General features: G+C 42.5%; 1 protein-coding gene across 2 annotated transcripts; it reads right to left on the bottom strand.

Moving 5' to 3' along the window:
- Nucleotides 1–3,598: 3,598 nt before the first annotated feature.
- Nucleotides 3,599–17,277, bottom strand: SCAR (wiskott-Aldrich syndrome protein family member 3 SCAR). 2 transcript variants are annotated; one of them, XM_043420561.1, is made up of 9 exons: nucleotides 16,875–17,277; nucleotides 7,611–7,970; nucleotides 7,350–7,503; nucleotides 7,145–7,259; nucleotides 6,621–6,653; nucleotides 5,433–5,728; nucleotides 5,026–5,339; nucleotides 4,526–4,945; nucleotides 3,599–4,350 (listed from the first exon to the last, which is right to left on the bottom strand). In XM_043420561.1, the coding sequence occupies exons 2-9, from the start codon at nucleotides 7,882–7,884 to the stop codon at nucleotides 4,169–4,171; spliced, it is 1,788 nt and encodes a 595-aa protein (XP_043276496.1). In that variant the 5' UTR covers nucleotides 7,885–7,970; nucleotides 16,875–17,277; the 3' UTR covers nucleotides 3,599–4,168. The 2 variants fall into 2 exon arrangements, with proteins under 2 accessions (XP_043276496.1, XP_043276497.1); XM_043420562.1 differs by lacking the exon at nucleotides 6,621–6,653 and having other exon boundaries at nucleotides 16,875–17,274.
- Nucleotides 17,278–18,833: the final 1,556 nt, after the last annotated feature.

Below are 18,833 nucleotides of genomic sequence, written 5' to 3'. Positions count from 1 at the left end.
AAATTGTACCAAAAGACTCGACCGCATCAGCTTGTTGAATGTTTTAACCAGAGAGAATTCTTCGTCTTTCTCTTCTTCTTGTTATTAAATCTCGCTGATGCCTGCAGTCTGTCGCAGATGTGAAAACTCATTTCTGCGTTTGTTCTCATCTCTCCTCCCCCCCCCCCCCCCTCTGCCTCTCGCTCTATTTATAAATTTCTCCTCTTTCATGTCTTTCCCGTCTTTTGCATATTTACCATGCTCCGAATGTTAACGAATCTCCGAACTAATTCCGCATTCAAAATCCCATTTATTTTTCCTCTTGTCTTGTACGACCAAAAGTCTTTCGTCTGTCCCTGTCATGATGAAAGAATATTGTGCGACAGCTTTGTGAATTCACTCGTATTTTATCATTTTCTTCAACCAAATACAAATGAATTATTTGCTCTTGTCGCCTTACGCTGGACATGGAAAACTGAGCGATGGGGATTTTCAATAATTTATATACTTAATAAAATTCAATGACATTCGAAACCTCTCGATATTTTTATCGCATCTTAACGGATAAAAAACAGAAATTGGAAAAGTGAAAAATTGCCTATACGCGGGCTTTGCCTTTGTAGGGAATACGAGATGCGCTGCTCGGATAAAGCGTAAACTCACAGAAATGGAAATATATCTCGTTCCATATTTACGTTATATCCGGCCCCGAATGCATAAATTGTTTGGCCATTGAAACCGAGATATAAGTCGGCTCTCGTTCGCTCTCCCCAGGAATAACGAAATTCCGCTCATATTCGGTCGATTTTTCTTTTTCCCTTATTCCGATATCCCACCGAACGAATTTTTCCTCAGTTTTGTCTCCTCGCGTTACTCTCACATGCACCGAAACGGAAAAGACACATCGAAAACATAAAAAAATGTACGAGAGGCTCGGAATTTTTATCGAGCACAAAGATCAATCGCGATGTTACGAAAAATAATTTTTTTGTGACGCGGTCATCCACAAAACGATGCACGATGCAAAAAGTACTGTCAACCACTGTATGACAGTTCGAAATGTTGAACTTCTCGAATGAATTAACAATTCCACGAGAATCCACACAGAAAGGAAAAAGCTTTGAATTTAATTCCACCTCATGAATACAAAGCTTTTCTGTCCTTTCTCGAAACTCGTTATCCAGTTGCACCGTTGCTCATATACACATATATACGAGTGCACATATTTTCCAAACTGGATTTAATAAACCCAGCGAGTAGTATCTCATCCCTGCAGAGGGAAAATCTTTCTCTCCTCGTGCCCTTCGTCGGATATATCCAGCGAGAGGATTACCGTCAGGTTCTTCCTTATTCACGCACACCCGCGCACGCTCGCGCACCCAGACACGAGCACGTATACGTGGAAAATGGAAACAATCGTGCTTCTGATAAGTGCTTAAGGGCATTTCGCTGCTTTTGACCCGCCTGCGAAACGCGAGAGTCAAAAAACGAACGATAATCTACGAAATTCTCACTTGGATTTCTAATCTTGGACGATGATCAGGTTACCCAGTCATCGATCATTCGCTTTGGCGTTTTTATACTCGCACGTTCAATAAGTGGCACGGAATAAAAAATTCGCCGTTACAGAATTTGAGACAAATTTTAATCTAGAAATTTACTATCGCAGGTTCCAGTGGGTTTCTTTGGTCGAGGTAAACGACGAAATAACGAAGGTTTTATGAAATCTTTTATTTATTTGACTCTGTACAGTTTTCGCTACAAATTCATTCATAATTAATGGTACAATTACAATAGATATTTGTTTCGAATTTCAAACGATCCGTTTATTTTCACTTTTCTTATCTTGAAGTAAAATTATATTTCTCCTTTTTCAATCAACGTTTCAACGTGATTCGTCGGTTCACGTTTTCCCCCGTTTAATTGGTTACTTCGTTACGAGTGAGGTAAAAACGATAAGCGAGAAATATAATGTTATCATAGCCGGACATTTTGTTGACGTTGGTTATCACTATGCCTGTCAGCTCCGAGAGTTGAGAGAAGAGAAAATTCAATTTATTTCCGTTAGCAAAACAAAAGAGGTCGAAAATTGACGATCAAAGTTAACGTTTTGCTGTTCTATCCCAAGTCACTCTCGTCCAAGTTACTCCGAAAGACTATTCATCCGACAAAATAATTGTCGACAAATAAAAAAATGAATTTTACAAGTTGTTGCAATCGTTTCTTTCCTCCGAGTCAAAACGACGTCATAAACTTTCGTTTCTGAGGAGTTTCCGTTCGCTCCTAGAACTCGTTAACTCGCGGGTGTTAGAAGAACTTGGAAGATGCTCGAAAATCTCAAAGGGAAGCCGTTTGACTAAAATTCCAACGAGGTTAATTTCATGCAATATCTTTTTGAAATTTTTTTAATATACCAGCAAGATTTCCAAACCGTGTTTTTATCACCTGATATTTATCAGGTTCGGAGTTTTTCTCTAAAAATGTGTTCGCTTGATCAATACTTTTTCTTCGTTTCATACGAGTTGAGACAGCAACTGAATTTTTCGAATCTCGACAAAATTCAAATGATGGTGGAAGAAAGGTTCAGATTTTCTTTGGAGACAAAAAGAAAAAGTTGAAAAATTGAAATAATTCAAATCATAATGTAGGAAAGATTGAAAAACATCGTTTCGACGAAATCGTGGAGAGTACGCTTTCATGAATCGTTTCGCGATTCAATAATACATTAGAAAATTCGAAAGAAGATTTCTTCGACAAACGAAAAATTTGAACTTGAGGACTTGAAATATTCAAAATTGTATTTCACTGTACATCTTGACGAATTTTACGACATTCGATCGAACATGTGTTCAAAATAAATCCTTAAATACTGTTTCGTATTTGGCGAAAGATCTAAGGATAATTATTTAGATGCTATTTTACGTTGATTTGTTATTGTATTTTAGTTGTTGTTTCATGATTTCTTTCTTAAAGGACTAAATAGTATTTTCGTACATTCATATATTTATAATATATGTATAAACATAATACATAAAACATTTTGCGTTTTCCACATTCGTCGTCATTGAACCGTACAATTGTAAATTGCTGACTAAGCATTATAATTAGTGAATGTACAATGAGTGTATACTAGTGTCACGTGTGTTTGTGTGTGTGCGCGCGCGCACGCGTGTGGTCGTTGCTGATGAACTAATGCGCCGGGCATTGAGGGAGCAAATGAAAGTTCGCCGGCCTCGCCATTCCCATAGATTTACATTCATGAAATTTGCACCGTTGACGCGCAACAAAATTTCTGATTTTTGTTTGTTTGTTAAGATGTCCAGCGTGTACTCGCAGGTCTGGGTTGTTCAAGTTTTTTTTTTCTTGTGGCTCAAAAAGCCGCGAGAAACCGTGGGCATATCCGAAGTAAAGAGAATTGACAAATAAATATAGAATTATATATCCTCGCGATCTAACGGTGCAAACTTCAATGCGATGCTCCCACGTAACGTTTTATTTTGACGTTCCATTTATACGAATAATAATCAACCGATATTCATGAGTAATGAATTGAAACGAAGAAGGAAGCCTAATTATAACGGAGTATTTTGGTGTCTTTTGGCATTCCCCCCCCCCCCCCCCCCCCCCTCCTCACAGAATCATCCAGATACAGAACAATTTTCGAGAACGGCGCTCGAACCGATTGTACAAATTTATTTTTATATCAAGCCATTTTCCCTTCGCTCTTTTATTCCATCTACGCTCGATACAAACAAATGTTTTATTGTAATCGACCGGGAAAGCGTTTGCTGGATATATTTATCTACGTATATATTGTGTGATGGCGAATGGGAGTACTTTCGGAATGTGCCAAAATGAAAGGGCCTCTGTTAATTTTGTACGAACAGCGATCTGCAAAATCCAACCATCCATTTTTTGTTCAAATGAAGTAAAGTATAGAATTATAGTACCCTTTTTTGCGAATATTGATGCAGAGAAAAAGTGTACGAATTCGGTTAGAAAGTTCGCGAATCTTCAAAGGCTGACTATAAATCCTTGAAATCCCGAAAACGGGAAATAAAATTTTTTGTTCCTTTCTTCTGTTTTTCAGTTGTCGTTTAATTGTTGTTGTCGTTGTTACTGCTGCTGCTGCTGCTGCTGCTTCTGCTGCCTAGGAAGCAGTAGTGGCCGTTGGCATGAATGGCCCGGGTCACGCGAGGCTCGATTCTTGTTCACCCCAACCTTCGCTATCGCATTCGCTCTCCGATGCCGAGTCGCTGTCACTGAATTCAACCGCAACGCGCCGTGCCAATATCGATGCAACGTCGTTCAAGGCGTTTGTCCGTTCGCCCTCTTTTTGCTCAATCTTTTCCACTTTTCGCAGCTTTATACCTATTTTTCGGGGATCATAGAAATGATCGATATTTTTATTATAAATTGCAAAGGAAAGAAATGGATGAATATGAGCGAACGAAGGAAAATATATTGGACTGAAACGAAGTAAGTGGACATTAACAATAATGAATCGATGGTCTAATGAAAAGAAGAGGTTCAAAGAGGAAATTACCGTCTCTGATAGCCTTGAGAAGATCATTCCGTGGATCGACGATCGGTATATTGGGATTCTGGCCTTTCCTCAATTGTCCATCGATGATATTTTTAACAGGTTTGAGTTTGGGTGGATTGGTGGCGATCATTTTGGCAATATCGCCGTTGGTCAACGGCATCGGTGGCGTCGGGCCATTCGCGATCGGTGGAGGCGGTGGTGGCGGTGGCGGAGGTGGAATGTTGCAAGGTGGTGAAATGGGCCTTTGAATAATGGGATCGGGTGTCGGAGGAGGTGGCGGAAGATCCTGAGGCGCCGGATCCGGCTCGTCGATTCCCATGGGGAGTGTGTGATTGGGAGGCGTCGGTGTCGAATGATGACTCGGTAACGGACTGTTGGAACGGCTCCCATTTCTGTTCAGCAGATGAGACGGTATTGTACCTGCGAAAATGAATAATTTAATAAATGGATCCAAACTCCGAGCTCGATGAGTTTGATGCGCATTGATGTAAATTTCGTACCATTTATCGGAGGTGGGGACATAATTTCACCAGGGGGCGGAGGAGGAGGCGGAAGCGTGTCCCGTCCCGTGCTCATCGATCTTCCTCTCGTTGGCGTATTATTAGCCGAAGCTATTGTCGGTGTCGAATTGCTCGAGGCATTACTCGGCGGAGCCGGTGGCGGCTGCGAGGGTCTCGATCTTCCGCCTCGACTCGGAGTGCTCTGGCCACCGGGACTCTGGTAAGTCTCGCTTCCGGGTTGTCCTTGTCCCGGTGCGTAGTGCGAGCTGTACAAGCTTCCGTCGTCGTAACCCTGCGACGCGTAATTCTCCGCCCTGCAGCACCACATTTCTCGTTTAAAATACTAATATTCGATCGCTATCGACTATAAACAAAAACGTTTGTTGTACAAATAACGTTCATAGTACCTGTAGTGATCGGAAGTTGGTGGGCTGTAGAGGTGTTGTTCCTCGGATGGATAACTTCGCCTGAGCTCGATGCTGTTCGGTCTCGGTGGTCTCGGTTCCGTCATTACCATCCCCAGGAGCGATTCGTCGGGAATATTGTGCGGAGTTCGATATTGAACCCCTTGACTCGGCATGATGTATTCCCCGTGACCAACGGCCAATTGCCTCTGTCTTTCCCTCGTATTGTGAGGTTGCCTAACACGCCTCTTGTGTCTACCTCCACCTCCGCTGCCGCCCTCGTTTCTAGGCCGGTGAGGCTGTACACAATTCAAAAAACGCACACGCGATCATTAATAATGCACTTGTCGTATGGTTCTTTCGGTTGGAGCGTTCGAACGAGGTGCATTAAAAGAGGCAAGCCAAAATGTCTGCTCAAATGAACGATGACGATGATGCTGATGATTGACGCACGCGATTTCGTTTTATTCTATTATGATTCATGGCTCATTCCGGTCGAAAATATTTGAATAGCTTTACTTTCTTTTTCATACTCGAATCTCAAACGTTTGTACTACGACGAAAAAAAAAAAAAAAAACAGCGACAACACAGCAAGACCGAAACGCAACCTTTTCCCGGAGGAAAAAAATTCCATATTTTTCAAGCGTTTGACCGAAATGATGTTCCATTTATTTACAATATTGTTTGTTTTTTTTTTTTTTTATTTTTCATTTGCTCTTTCGTTCCTGAGGAAGATCGAAAATGGTCGGAGATACGTAGGAGGTCCGGAAAAGAAAGTACCCTAGCGTTAAACTACGTATCTCAAAGCGAGCGATCTATTTGGAGCAAACCTCTAACTGCGCAATGAGAAAATTGGTTAAAGAGAGTACAGAGGAAAATTCAAAATGGCCAGCACACACGCACACACGCGCACGGGGACATACACCGAATGATGTGAATTCGATATTATGGGTGAGTGAATGAACGAGATTACAAGAATTTAACGATTAATAAGGAATTCTTTATATGCATGTGTTGTTTTTACAGAGATCGGGTTGAGGTGGGAAAGTTTGTTTTTTCTCTCTCTCTCTCTTCCAATCGTTGATAGTGTTTATAGATACGAGAGGGAGGAGATAATCGTTAATATAATTGTATGTAGAAGGAGGAGGAAAAAAACGAGATAACTACAAAGATTCAAACCATCGACTTGCCTCTCTGAACGGTTCGGCATATTCAGACTCGGTCTATAACCAAGGGCACAGTATAGGACAATTAGAATAATTCGTGTATCGCTGTAATAATTGTATTTAGCACATTTACATCGAGGATAGTATTTCGATGCAAATAACAACATTAAATTTGAGGCAGTATTATCGTATTCGATCAATCCGACGAACTCAACAGTGAAAATTTATTTCTCATCAAATTTGAAAATAAATCTCGAAAATTAGAAAATTGAATGAAATTGTTGTTGCAACGGTTGATGCTGTATCGCGTAAGAAATGTGAGGCACATGTACTTTTGTGAAATTTTTCAACGAGAATGAAATCTCGATGCAAATGACAATGTCTGATCCAAAACAATTTCATTTTATATTTTATAAACGTTCGATCAAGAGCATTAACAGCTAAGTTCAACGTGTTTTGAGACTCAAGATCATCTTCGCGTTCGATCGTTTCGAGACACTGTAAACGAGTGTGAAAATTTTAATTATCGGAGAACCGAAGTTTTTTACCTTTTTCCCCCGATCGTGGAGCTTCTTCTCTGTATCCTTGAGCATCTCTTGACTCCACAGGTCGAAGAAGTAATTTGGATCCGTGTAAAATTTGAGACCGTCTTTTCCATCCTCCCTGAAATATTCGTCGTTCGTTACAATAAAATAATTGGTTGGAGTAGAAAACAATGGTTGGCACTCTAATTTCGACGGACTCGTCAATTACCTGTAAACGTTGAGTTTATCGAGAGGCGGAGGCGTGTCGCATTGTTGATAAGTTTCGAGCATAGCCGTTGGCATCGTGTCTCGAGAAACAACTTGCTGATCGAATATCACCGAACTTTTAAATGCTTTCCGCATATGAATGTCTTGCAGCGATACTGTAAATATAAGCGTTAAAATTTCAGATAACGCAGTTGAATCGAATTTTTCTTTTGCTCTTATCCGTGCATCAACAAGGGCATTTAAAAAACGAGGAAAAATGTACCTTCTTCGACGTTGCTGTCGAGCTGGGTGACTTTGACCGCCAGCCTGTCGATTCTCGCTTGGAGAGAATTGGCTCGATCGCTCAACGTGACGGCTTCCCTGGCAAGTTCACCGAAGAGATCCTCCGCGTGCCTCGATAAACTCGACAATTGTCTAATCGTATTGGCGAGGGTGCCATTCGTTGCGGCTTCCAATTCCGATGGAAGCGGAAACGCCTCGGGTATCGTGCCTCGCGCAACGTGCACGGGTTCGACCAGCCTCTTTGGGAGCGGCATCTTTTTTCCTCCTCTCTATCGAACCTCGGCACCTCGGCAGGTCCGGAGCTCTATTTTCTTCGAATCGCTCACCGTTCTCTCGATATCTGTAACCAAATCAACAATAGAAATTCAACTTTAGTCGTTACCATTCAAGGCTAATAATTGCTAATGATAATAATAATAATGATGATGATTTTTGGGCCAGTGCATCCACGAGATACGCATGACATTGATAATTCGTTGTCACCGGATGACGCGGTGGCAGCAGCCAGCGTGAGTTTTATTCAACGAAAAAAATTGATGTACAAAGCACACGACGCTATTTTTCGTCGTAGAAAGCACGCGTACGCAGCACGCACGAGTCGATTTTTAATCGAACCGCAAAAAAGTGTATCGTTCATACGATTCTTGGAATCAGGAGAGTTGAGACGAGTAGAAACCGTTCCCTGCTCCGAATTCCGTTGCTGCTCATTGACTCGTTCCAGATCGAGGGTAAAAACATAAGAATAACTCGCCTCGAGCCACTAAAACGTGGGTCGTCGAATCATTATCTCGAAAATATTCACTCTCAAGCACAGTGATGAGACGCTGCGTAATCAACTTTTTATATTGCTCTGCCCAGACGCACTATTCGTTAAAGGTCGAACACGAAGGTTCGCTCGGAAAAATCAATTGGGACCAGAAAACATTTTCATTGACCGGTTTTTATTTGCTTTCGTTTTTCGCATCGAATGATCGAGTATACACAAGAGTGGAGAGAATTTACGGTGTAGCGATATCGCGCATACAAGCCGGAGCTCCGTTTCCTGTTACCCCCTCGCGCGCGGTAATCCCATTGGCCTCAATTAGCGGCTACGTCCTCTTGCCTCCTCCTGTACTCCGTGTATGTTCTTTGACTCTTATCGTGGGACCGCGAACAAGGTCGACGACGCGCGACTGCACATTACAGCAGAAACGGCAGCAGCAACACTTTTCTCGATTCACCTGGCTCGTTTTTCCTATCGGAAGCATCCGCGCGCGTCTCTCCCATAAAAATGTACCAATCTAACGGGAAAACGGGGGCTTCCGATTCTAATACGAGAGCGGGGGTTGGACACGGGAATGCGGGAAAACCTTTGAGACAAGTTTGCTACGCGTGCAAGAGGAAAACGCGCTGCTTCCGGAATTCTTATTTATCGAATAATCAAATTTTACGACGCTGAAAAATTTCGCACGGTAAAAGTTCCTACTTTCAACAATAAATATTCAATTTACAGAAAAATTCAATTTTTCTTACACGACGCTGAAGTTTGCAACGTTCGAGTCCAACTAAATGAACGAAAAAAACATTCGTAGTTCACCAATTTTTTATTTCACGAAGCATCGCGGTGCGGGTTGGAGAACTACGAATTGCAAATTCGGCAGGAAACGAAATTGGAGAAATAATGGAATTATTGCAAGGTTTTTTTTACATAATTTCATTGGACTCCAACGTTGCAAACTTCAGTGTCGTCGAATTTTTGTCGAAAAGCAATGATTTGACGCAGCAAAGATTTTAGCGAGTCTCCGAGATGAGCATTTTTCTAAAGAATAAGAATTCTGGTGGAATTTTTCTAGAATATCGATAGACCGTGTTGGGTGCATTCTGCAGATTGCGCATTATTATCGAGGCTATTGGAAGGCAAGTAAAAAGCGCGTGAGTCATAAAACCGTATACGTGCATCACATGTGTGCAATCATAGTACGAGAGAAGCCTCTCTCTCTCTCTCTCTCTTTCTCTTTTTCTCTGGGACTGTTCCCGCATCGACCTCACCGCAACTCTCATCTGCATTTAATACATGTAGGATAGTCTCCCACGCGCTCGACTCGCAATGTACGCCCAGGGCAATTTGTCGGTCGTCTCTCGTGGCTCGCACCGAGCAGGGCGTTGAATGGAAACGATAGTGGCGTTATAAGGGGGGAGATTGATATTTAAAAACGTACTTAACCAACTTTTCAACTCGATTACTTATTTCTTTGAAACTTCGAGGCCCGTGAGGGTCAGCAAAAATATTATTCCTGGGAAAAATGCGGATAGTATCGATGACGCTGAAGCAGCGTTGGAGTCCAACGAAATGATCTAAAAAAAACTCCAATTTTGTTCCCAGCCGAATTTGAAACTCGTAGTTTTCCAACGCACATCAATAATTCGTGAAATAAAAAAAAATAGGTGCGAATTACAATTTTTTCGTTCTTTTCGTTGGACTCCAACGCTGCTGCAAACTTCAGCGTCGTATAATATCGGATAATGTAATTGCGCGATCAGTCTCGAGGTTTGTTCGAAGCAAAAATCAACGGCTCATACGAATAGGTCGATCGATTGTGTTTTTCACTGTGTGCGTGGCTCGAGCGAGATCCTTTCGACCCTCAAACGCTCTCAGAGAGTGGGAAGACAGGCGCGGTAGCGCTCTGGCATATTGAGGATAAATTGGTAGCGTTACGGAGAGGAGCCACGTGGCACAAAGATTTTGTTGACGCGGTTTGTTGACCGGCGAAGCGCGTTGAAAAGGGAAATAAGGAGAAATAAATGTAAACGCGCGCGGTTTTGCGTGTATACGTCGCCGAGTTCTCTCTGGCACGATATTGATCAAGGGCGAGCCCGCTACGCGGCACCCTTGCTCGAACAAGAGGGTCGTAAAAGCGGAGAGAAAGAGGGAGGGAGTTGGCAGAGGCACACACACACACAGTTGGGGACATAACCGAGAGAAAGAGATTTCGACTTGCAAACGGGGAGTGTTCCCCGTTCGACAGGAGTCATCGGCGTTTACGTGACTCATCGAAAACGTGCACCGCTATTGCGGATTGTAAAAAAACTCTTTCCCTCGCGCCTCGCGATCCAACGGGAATATCAGAAAGATGGGCTTACGAGGAAAAAGCAATAGTATCTTGCATTTCAGCGTTATTATCGAACAAATGTATGAAACGAGCAGACGACAATGTCAATGTGATGACGCTGAATTTGCAATTTGCGGCTTTTTAACCTGCGCCTAACTCCGTGAAATAAAAAATTGCTGAATTACGAATGTTTTTTTCGTTCGCACTTCGTTGGACTCGAACGTTCAGCGTACTTGTCCCGAGACTCTACCGAGTCTCTTGCTTCCACAATTTTTAACGTTCGAATGTCCAAGCACCCGAGAAAAATTCAGTCGTCAATGAAAATCTGAAAAAACCATGGTCAATCGTACTTTCGCGTAAGGAGAATCGACCGGTTGAATGAGTTTTCAAGGTTTCCAACTCGGAAAGTAGCAGCCGATAGGCCGTCGCGGCGGCGACAGCAGCGGCAGGATCGACACTGGATCCTCGTCCGTTTTTATTTAACCCGTTTCTCAATCGCACGAACTGGTACACCCTCCCATTTAAAAGACTGTTCGTCGCGTGACGAGCAGGCCGGAAACGAGAAACTAGCTCGTAGCTACGCGCCCGACACGTATGAATTTCTAGCCTCGAGACACCTCCAACCGACTTCGACAATCACACGACGCTCTCGCCAGGCAGAGCGAACGAAAGCTTCGCTATTTCCAACGGAATAAGCCACGTGAACGTGGCGCGCTGTACCTGGCCACAATTGACCGTCGCCATTTATTTTTTCCCGACACTCAGCCTCCTTTCGTGGACTTTGTTCAGGTACGTGGCGGCTGCGTGTACGAAAAACGCAAAATTACGCCGAAAACGCCGATTCCGAACGAGATGGGAAAAGCTCTCGCGGGATTTGGTTTGTTCTTCGCTGAAGCGTTTACTCGTTGCGAGGGAATGAGCATAAAAACGTTGAGAAAACGTATGAAAATATCGAAGGTCAGCCGCGCATCCAGCAGCCAACAGTCTCGAGAAATAATCGAGAGAAACATCGGTCATGGTGCGTGAGGAGACGTCGACCTCGCAGCAGCTGCTTCAGCATCGAAGCATCAAAGAAACGCAGCCTTCCCCTGCTCTAATATTACACAGAGCTATCTCGTGCGTTCTCGATATTCCTACATTCGAACCCCGCAATTCTGCCTGCTCCTCAAGGACTTCCGGATCACATCCGGCCCCCACTTTTCTATTGATTTTTATTTACATTGCGATTGTCACGACCGAAGAGAGAATACGTGCATACGAATGTGTAGGACGCGTCGCGGAGATGGGTCAAGCAGTGCGGAGAGTCGTTGTAAGAGAAAAAGAAGAGAACACTGCCAGAACGCTCATCGTTAACGAGTCTACCCTGATTAGAATTTTCAAAAAATCCATTTTTACTGCTTTTTTCGAAAGTATACACATATTTAAAAGTGTCGTACTGAAATTTCATAAAGATTTGAGAAATCCGAGTGCACTTTTGAGCGCACTAGAGTGCACCGCGTTTGAACGCGTTTTTCTCAAAATCACGTTTTTGGATCCGATCCCCACCAAAATTTTACCACACGTTCTTTATGACTATAGCTGTAGCGCGTATCACGCGAATTTCGAAATTTTGTGTGAACTGTTTGTTTTTGCAATAAACTGCGAAAAAAAAACGCGATTTTTTCGCAGTTTTTGGAAAAATGGCGGCCGTTTCGTCATTTTTAAAAAAAATCGTATGATACTCGCTAGTCATTTACCTATTGCTGAATCTAAAACCACTTTTATTTTTATTCTTCGGTCATTCATTCCAGAGATTTCATCAACAGCGCCACACCCCTCTTTTTTTTGGGCCTGTTCCCCCCCCCCCCCCCATTTTTCTGTACGAAAACTGAGTAAAATAAGTATAAAAAAAAAAATTTGAGTACTTTAAAAGTGTATTTTTTAGGCCCAACACTTTTTATATCCATGTTTATAATTTATACCGGTAAAAAAAATCGTGAAAACAGTATTTTTTTTTGGCCGTCTAATTAGGCTAAGGCCCTTAAAGAAATCTCACTTGTTCGCGTCGTAATGCGACGGGAGGATTTTTGCCGCATTCGGAAGAGTCCGCGCGGCGATTCAACTGGCCCGAAGCCAACGGGTCGTCGATAAACTCCAGCAATTTTTATTTTTCTCATGCTTTCCTCGTTCCACGTACGTTTTATCTGTGCCAGCGTGTCGATATACCAGTCCTCTGTGCTACCTCGCTCCGTTCCATTTTTATCGTCCTTATTAAGGTAACTCCTGTACTGCATGCTAGTCAAATGAGTGCTAAATTTTCAAAATGTTTTTAGACCAAAAGTTCAACGTACCGATTAAACTTATTGTTAGTAGATATGTATTCAAGCATATTTTATTAACGTGAAAAAATATTTAAAATGATAGTTTTGCAAAACTATCAACTGATAGATGCAAATTTCCACGATGAAGCATTTTCACAGGTATTTTTCAAAGAATCATCTGCATTTTTCAACCGATTTTATTGCACCAAGTCTCATTTTGTTCCTCAACTGATCCTCTACCAATTCACCGCGTAGATTTTCCTTTAAACTCTCATTCCTTCATAAATTATGAATGAAAAAGTTTTTTCACTTAATGAACAATTAGCTGCAACAGTGAAACGATCAAGTTAAAAAAATAACTAGATGGTGGATTCATAGAGGACCGGTTGGCCAACAAAATGAGACTTGTTGCAATAAAATCGATCAAAAAATGCAGATAATTATTTGAAAAATACCAGTGAAAATGTGTCATCATGAAAATTTGCATTTATCAGTTGATGGTTTTGCAAAACTATCCTTTTTTATATTTTTACATCTCAATGAGATATGCTGTAATACAAATCCACTAACAATACATTTTATCGGTGCGTTAAACTTGGTCTAAAAGCGTTAAGAAAATTTAGCACTCATTTGACTAGCATCCAGTGCAGGAGTTACCTTAACAGCCGCGAACGTTACGCGGTTATTGTTTCGACGTATAAAACCAATTCTTTTTCCCCTTTCCGCCCTCCCGCCCGCACTAGCGGGCCCATCCAAGATCCCATTCGAAAAATCTTTTTCATTTTCTTCTCAAGAAATGCTAATTTTTATGGAATATCGACGGTGCGGAACAGCGATCAAATATTTCAGAAAATTTTTTTCGAGCTCAATTCGGGACGATCATCGATCTTGGAGATATTGACGAGCACGCACATAATAATTTGTAACAATTATTATATTCTCTTCTTATATTAATTATATTATTATATTATTATATTAATTATTAAATATTTCAGAAAATTTTTTTCGAGCTCAATTCGGGACGATCATCGATCTTGGAGATATTGACGAGCACGCACATAATAATTTGTAACAATTATATTTTGTGTTCGGGAAAATGACGATTCGATTTTAAAGATGGAACAAAATTTATTCATTTATTATCATTCGCAACGCAATAAAAAATAAAAAAAAAAAAAGAAACAGAAAACTTATTTTTGTTTTCCTTTCGAATAGTCGCTTTCAAGTCCGTTTCATCGGACCTGTTCGTTCGGTCGATCTCCACCAAAATAAATTCAACGATCTACCTCGACTCGCGAAAACTCGGAGAGGGGGAATCGAGTCGCGGATAAATATTTTGCTCGAATGATGTACGTTGAAATTTGGAGATGGAATTCGCCTTCTAATTTCTCGTTACAAATTATAAATGCTGTTTCACACGTTCCGCAAAGTTATCGCGCTCTCGAGTGTGTAAAACGACGCGATGCGTAGCTGCACGTCGTTATGGGACTTCGGACACACTTTATTGTTCGTATAACGCAATACGACTACTAATGGCGTGCCGTTCGCGGTAAGAGTGCTCTTTCCTATCTGCCAGTAACGCTGCTATCGCGCCATCCCCGCGAGATCCGTCTCTCCGTCTACGAAATATGCATATAGTACAAGTGTAGTAGTCTTTTATCTCGAATCTCCAAGGCCAGTCGAGAAGTCGATGTATGAATGAGTAAAAGAGCACGTGAGGAGGCACCCGTAACCGGACTTCTGACTTCTCCCTCCACCATCGTCATTTTCTTTTTCTCTCCAACTTTTTCCACGCGTTTCTTTCCGGAGAGTTTCTCCCCAAAATTCCTCGAGGAATGTCCGAGCGGATGAAAATAAATGACGGCAGGCGACGCTCAAGTTTGCAGCGCTCGAGTCCAACGATAACTGACCAATTTTTTATTTCACGAAGTATCGGTGCAGGTTAAAAAGCTACGAATTGCAAATTCGGGAGGAAACGAAATTGAAGAATTACCGGAATTATTGAAGGGTCTTGTAGACCATTTCGTTGAAAACTCGAAATTTTTTTCTCCACTGTTACTTGCCTGTCGACCCTCTTTTATTCGTGGATATAACAAAAAGTTTAACAGGTGGCAATCATGAGACAGGGGACGCAGGGGGCGAACGAGGCGTATGAACGATGGAGCGAAACAAAGCCGACTGAAGATTAACTCGAGGGTAAAAGTGCAGAGGAAAGAAAACTCGGTTATGAGTCGTCGATGGAGCCCCCGTAGACCTGTGTATATAATTTTGCCTACGCTGCACACGTGTGACACAACGCGTGTGAACGTGCGAAGAGGGGAGGACGCCCAGTCGTGTGGAATTTCAACGAGCGAGAGCAACGAAGAAAGAAGATAAAAGAGAAAATAACGAGTGTAGTCGCGAGTCGAAGCTCTACCACCGTGTGTGTCCATAAAAAGGCTTGTTGACGGTAAGCTTAATTAGCTAATGCTCGGTCAAACGGAATTTTGTCGTCACATCGGTGCATTATTCCCTAGTACAGCTAATTACTTATTGGCCATCTCCGTATCGATGGCAATTACGTCATTTGTCTCGTCATATCGCTGGAGTCGATTTTTTTTTACTAAAACCTCGGATTTTAATATTTCAGTAATTTCGAACGCATTAATATAATGTGAAAAATATCAACTTCGATTGAGAAAGATTTCACAAAAATTCTAATCACACGGTGACAATTTCTCTAGGAATGACGGCCTCTCAAAAATTTCACGCAGCACTGTCGTGTGTCGAGCTCTAGTCGAGCCTGAGAACTTAAAAAATACCATTAGCTGCCCCCCACGCACACGGGGGGAGCCTACCGCCTTTTATCTACTTGCGATCATTTATAATCGCGAGGCACCGCATTCGAAAAATAATGAAACAAAGAGGAGAGGCACCGAGGTCAAGTAGCCGCTTCGAGGGTCGAGAAAAATTGCCACACGCAGATCAAACGCTCGATCAAGCATGGGGGGACACAGGAGTGAAGATGTGGAATAGAAGTTGGAAAATAAATTTTCGAAACGAGCTACCAGACAAGGAGAAGTGACTGGGTGGATGGAACGCAGAAGGAAAAATTCACCGCCCGGGATAGTTTGATCCGGTGTCTCTCTCGGTCGCGTATCGCCACACCTATCCGGGCGAGGGAGTACAAAAACCACCCCCTGCATAGCCGGCTGACGGAGACGGCCATGTGCAGCACGGTCGTGAACCGCCGCCCTTATTCGTGCATAAACGCCACACCTATCGACCGAATTGATCCTCGAACTGTCAAAACTGACAACGTGGATGAATTTACGTGTTTCTTAAATAATTATCGGGCTGTCGGAATCACGAAGAGGAATCTCTCGAATCGGAAATGATAAAAAGTTCTGGTAAAATTTTAGTCACGCGTGCACGCACGTATGTCTAAAAACGTTGTCGCGTATTTTGAAGAAACATCCGAGCGACGTACCGCTCGCTATGGGGCTCACGGTACAACTCGAACGAGGATCGAAAGGTCCGAGAGAACGGATACGAATGGTAAAAACAGCCGTTACACCGTTACGCCGTAGTATTTTATATGATAGTAGATAGTATACACACACACGACGAGTTCGAGAATCGAGTGAAAGAGATCGGCTTATCCCCCCTTCTCTCCTCGCCACTCCTCCGTATATAATCGATGTGCCCCGTGCCATTTGCGAAACAATATCGCACTGGTGAATCGTTTCGCTCTGGCCTGTACAGAACCACCAAAACGTACTGACAAGACGTCATGCCGTTTTTTTTATTACGCTCGATGAAACGACTTTTGAAATGATTTGCGATGACTCTATTACTTCGTTTCGATCGACTCACCGTCTCTGGAGCGTAGAAACGATGAATCGCGTGTCGTTGCATAGTTTCCTTGTAAAACGCCCTGCCAACTTTGTTTTTCCTTTTTCCACAACGCGAAGACCACCTCACTCTTCTAACTTTTACGCATCGACCATCGTATCTATTCCTCCCGGAAGGACTATGACAATTTAGATAATTTTTATTCTCAAAAGAACGCAAGAATTAAAAACACTAACTACGAACGCCCATCGCACTCTTCTTATCGCGGTTGGAACGTCCCTTTTTGAAAGAATTAGTTCATCGAAATACACGCACCGCTCTCTCGAGTTAGAGGAAAATGGCGTTGCTCCGCTTACGCTCCTCCAACTCGTACTGTGCCAGAGTCTCGAATCACGATCGCGCGAGCGTAGCGCCCGTTACGCGCATGTCGTGTACCCAGCGGATTTTAGTACTAAACACTATGTTTTTCAAGACTAAAGCTCGCTGCGCACGGTACAATTTTTCTTCGGCAGGATGAATGCATGCGTTGTATGTACTTTCGTATAACGATCTACCATGAAAAAACTGCACCGTGTGCAGTTGACATAATCAATGCTGCCATAACATCAATATCGCTCGCAACCAAAAAACACTGGACATATCCATGAAAAGTAATTTCATCGGTGGAATCAGAAATTCGTAAGAAAACGTGGAATATCGGTTGATCATTTTCAAGGAATTTCATTCGAAGAGATTCTGAACTCCGATTGAGTTTTTTTTTACTTGTATGTTTTTTCTACCCCGTTGTCCTAGTAACTTTTTTTCTGATTGGTTGGATTTTGATGGAGATTAGTGGAGGATTGAGATTTTTTCGAGTGCCTTGTCCTGGTACCCGCACTTCGGTGTTCCGAGAGAGTAGTCTCTCAAGGCGAAGCTGTCTCTGTCGGTACAGTGCACCAAAAAAAATAACAGACAGCAGGATGATTTTTCGTTCAAACTGTACCATACAGACACGCGTGCGCACAGGCACGCGCGGATCGTGGCGAAAAGGATGGTTGTGGCACTCTGAGGAGGCGTTTTGTCGAAAAAAGTTCAGTGGTTCAGTGGTTTCGAAAATCCGCTCAGTCGATAAGAGAATGTTAAATAAGTGGAAATTTTGCCGCAAGATGGCAGAACTGCACGTTTTGAAAATCGACTCTTGGCCGAAGCGGGAACGAGTGACCAGGCTGATTTGCCGTCGGACGTGCAACCAGCCAAACTGAACAAGAAATATACTCGAGTCCTTCGAAGGGTGTTCATCAACCTCTCGACCTTCGACATAACGAATAGAATAGCCGGAAACCCAATACGCAATCAGCCCTCTTGAATAAAGCTTCACGCATTTTCAGAAAGGTCTTTCAAAAAATTGTTTAAAGTTCGAGATGTATTGGTACGGCATTCATTACGAATTTAGAAATCAATATTCATACGTGTAAATCGAAAATATTTATACTTATAATTTGGATATGCGATAATCATGTGTCAATATATATATATGACTTGTATACGCGGACATTGGATGGATCGTGACGGTGGTACGGTGCAGCAGAAACAGCAGCAAAGCTTCAGTTGCGACAATGTTCGTACCCTCCCTTGTCCTCCATCTCTCAAAATTTTCACAAGATTTTCACAAGTCTATTATTGCAGAAAGAGAGACTAATGAATCTATTTATTAATCAAACGCAATATTTTATTCCCCGTTGGCAAGTTCATCGGTATAGAAAACCGTAAGATCACAGAAGCGGAGAAAGAGCAGTTTTCGCGGGAAAAAAAACGAATCATCGTGCATCGCATTTCCAACCTCGCACTGTTATTTAATCCACCCTGTCATGGACGTTGTGTGCGCACACACGTGCGTGCTCGTTTCATCCGAATTTGGGTGTGAATCGTGAGTGATGCGTAGAAGAAGGAAAAAAAGCTATTTCGTTTGCTCTTTCGCGTTCAACCGACACGGCAATCTCT

The sequence above is a fragment of the Venturia canescens genome, chromosome 5 (genome assembly GCF_019457755.1).
Source record: "Venturia canescens isolate UGA chromosome 5, ASM1945775v1, whole genome shotgun sequence".
NCBI classification, from domain to species: Eukaryota; Metazoa; Arthropoda; class Insecta; order Hymenoptera; family Ichneumonidae; genus Venturia; species Venturia canescens.
Note: the sequence above shows the minus strand (reverse complement) of the source record. Positions and strands in the feature narration are given on the sequence as shown.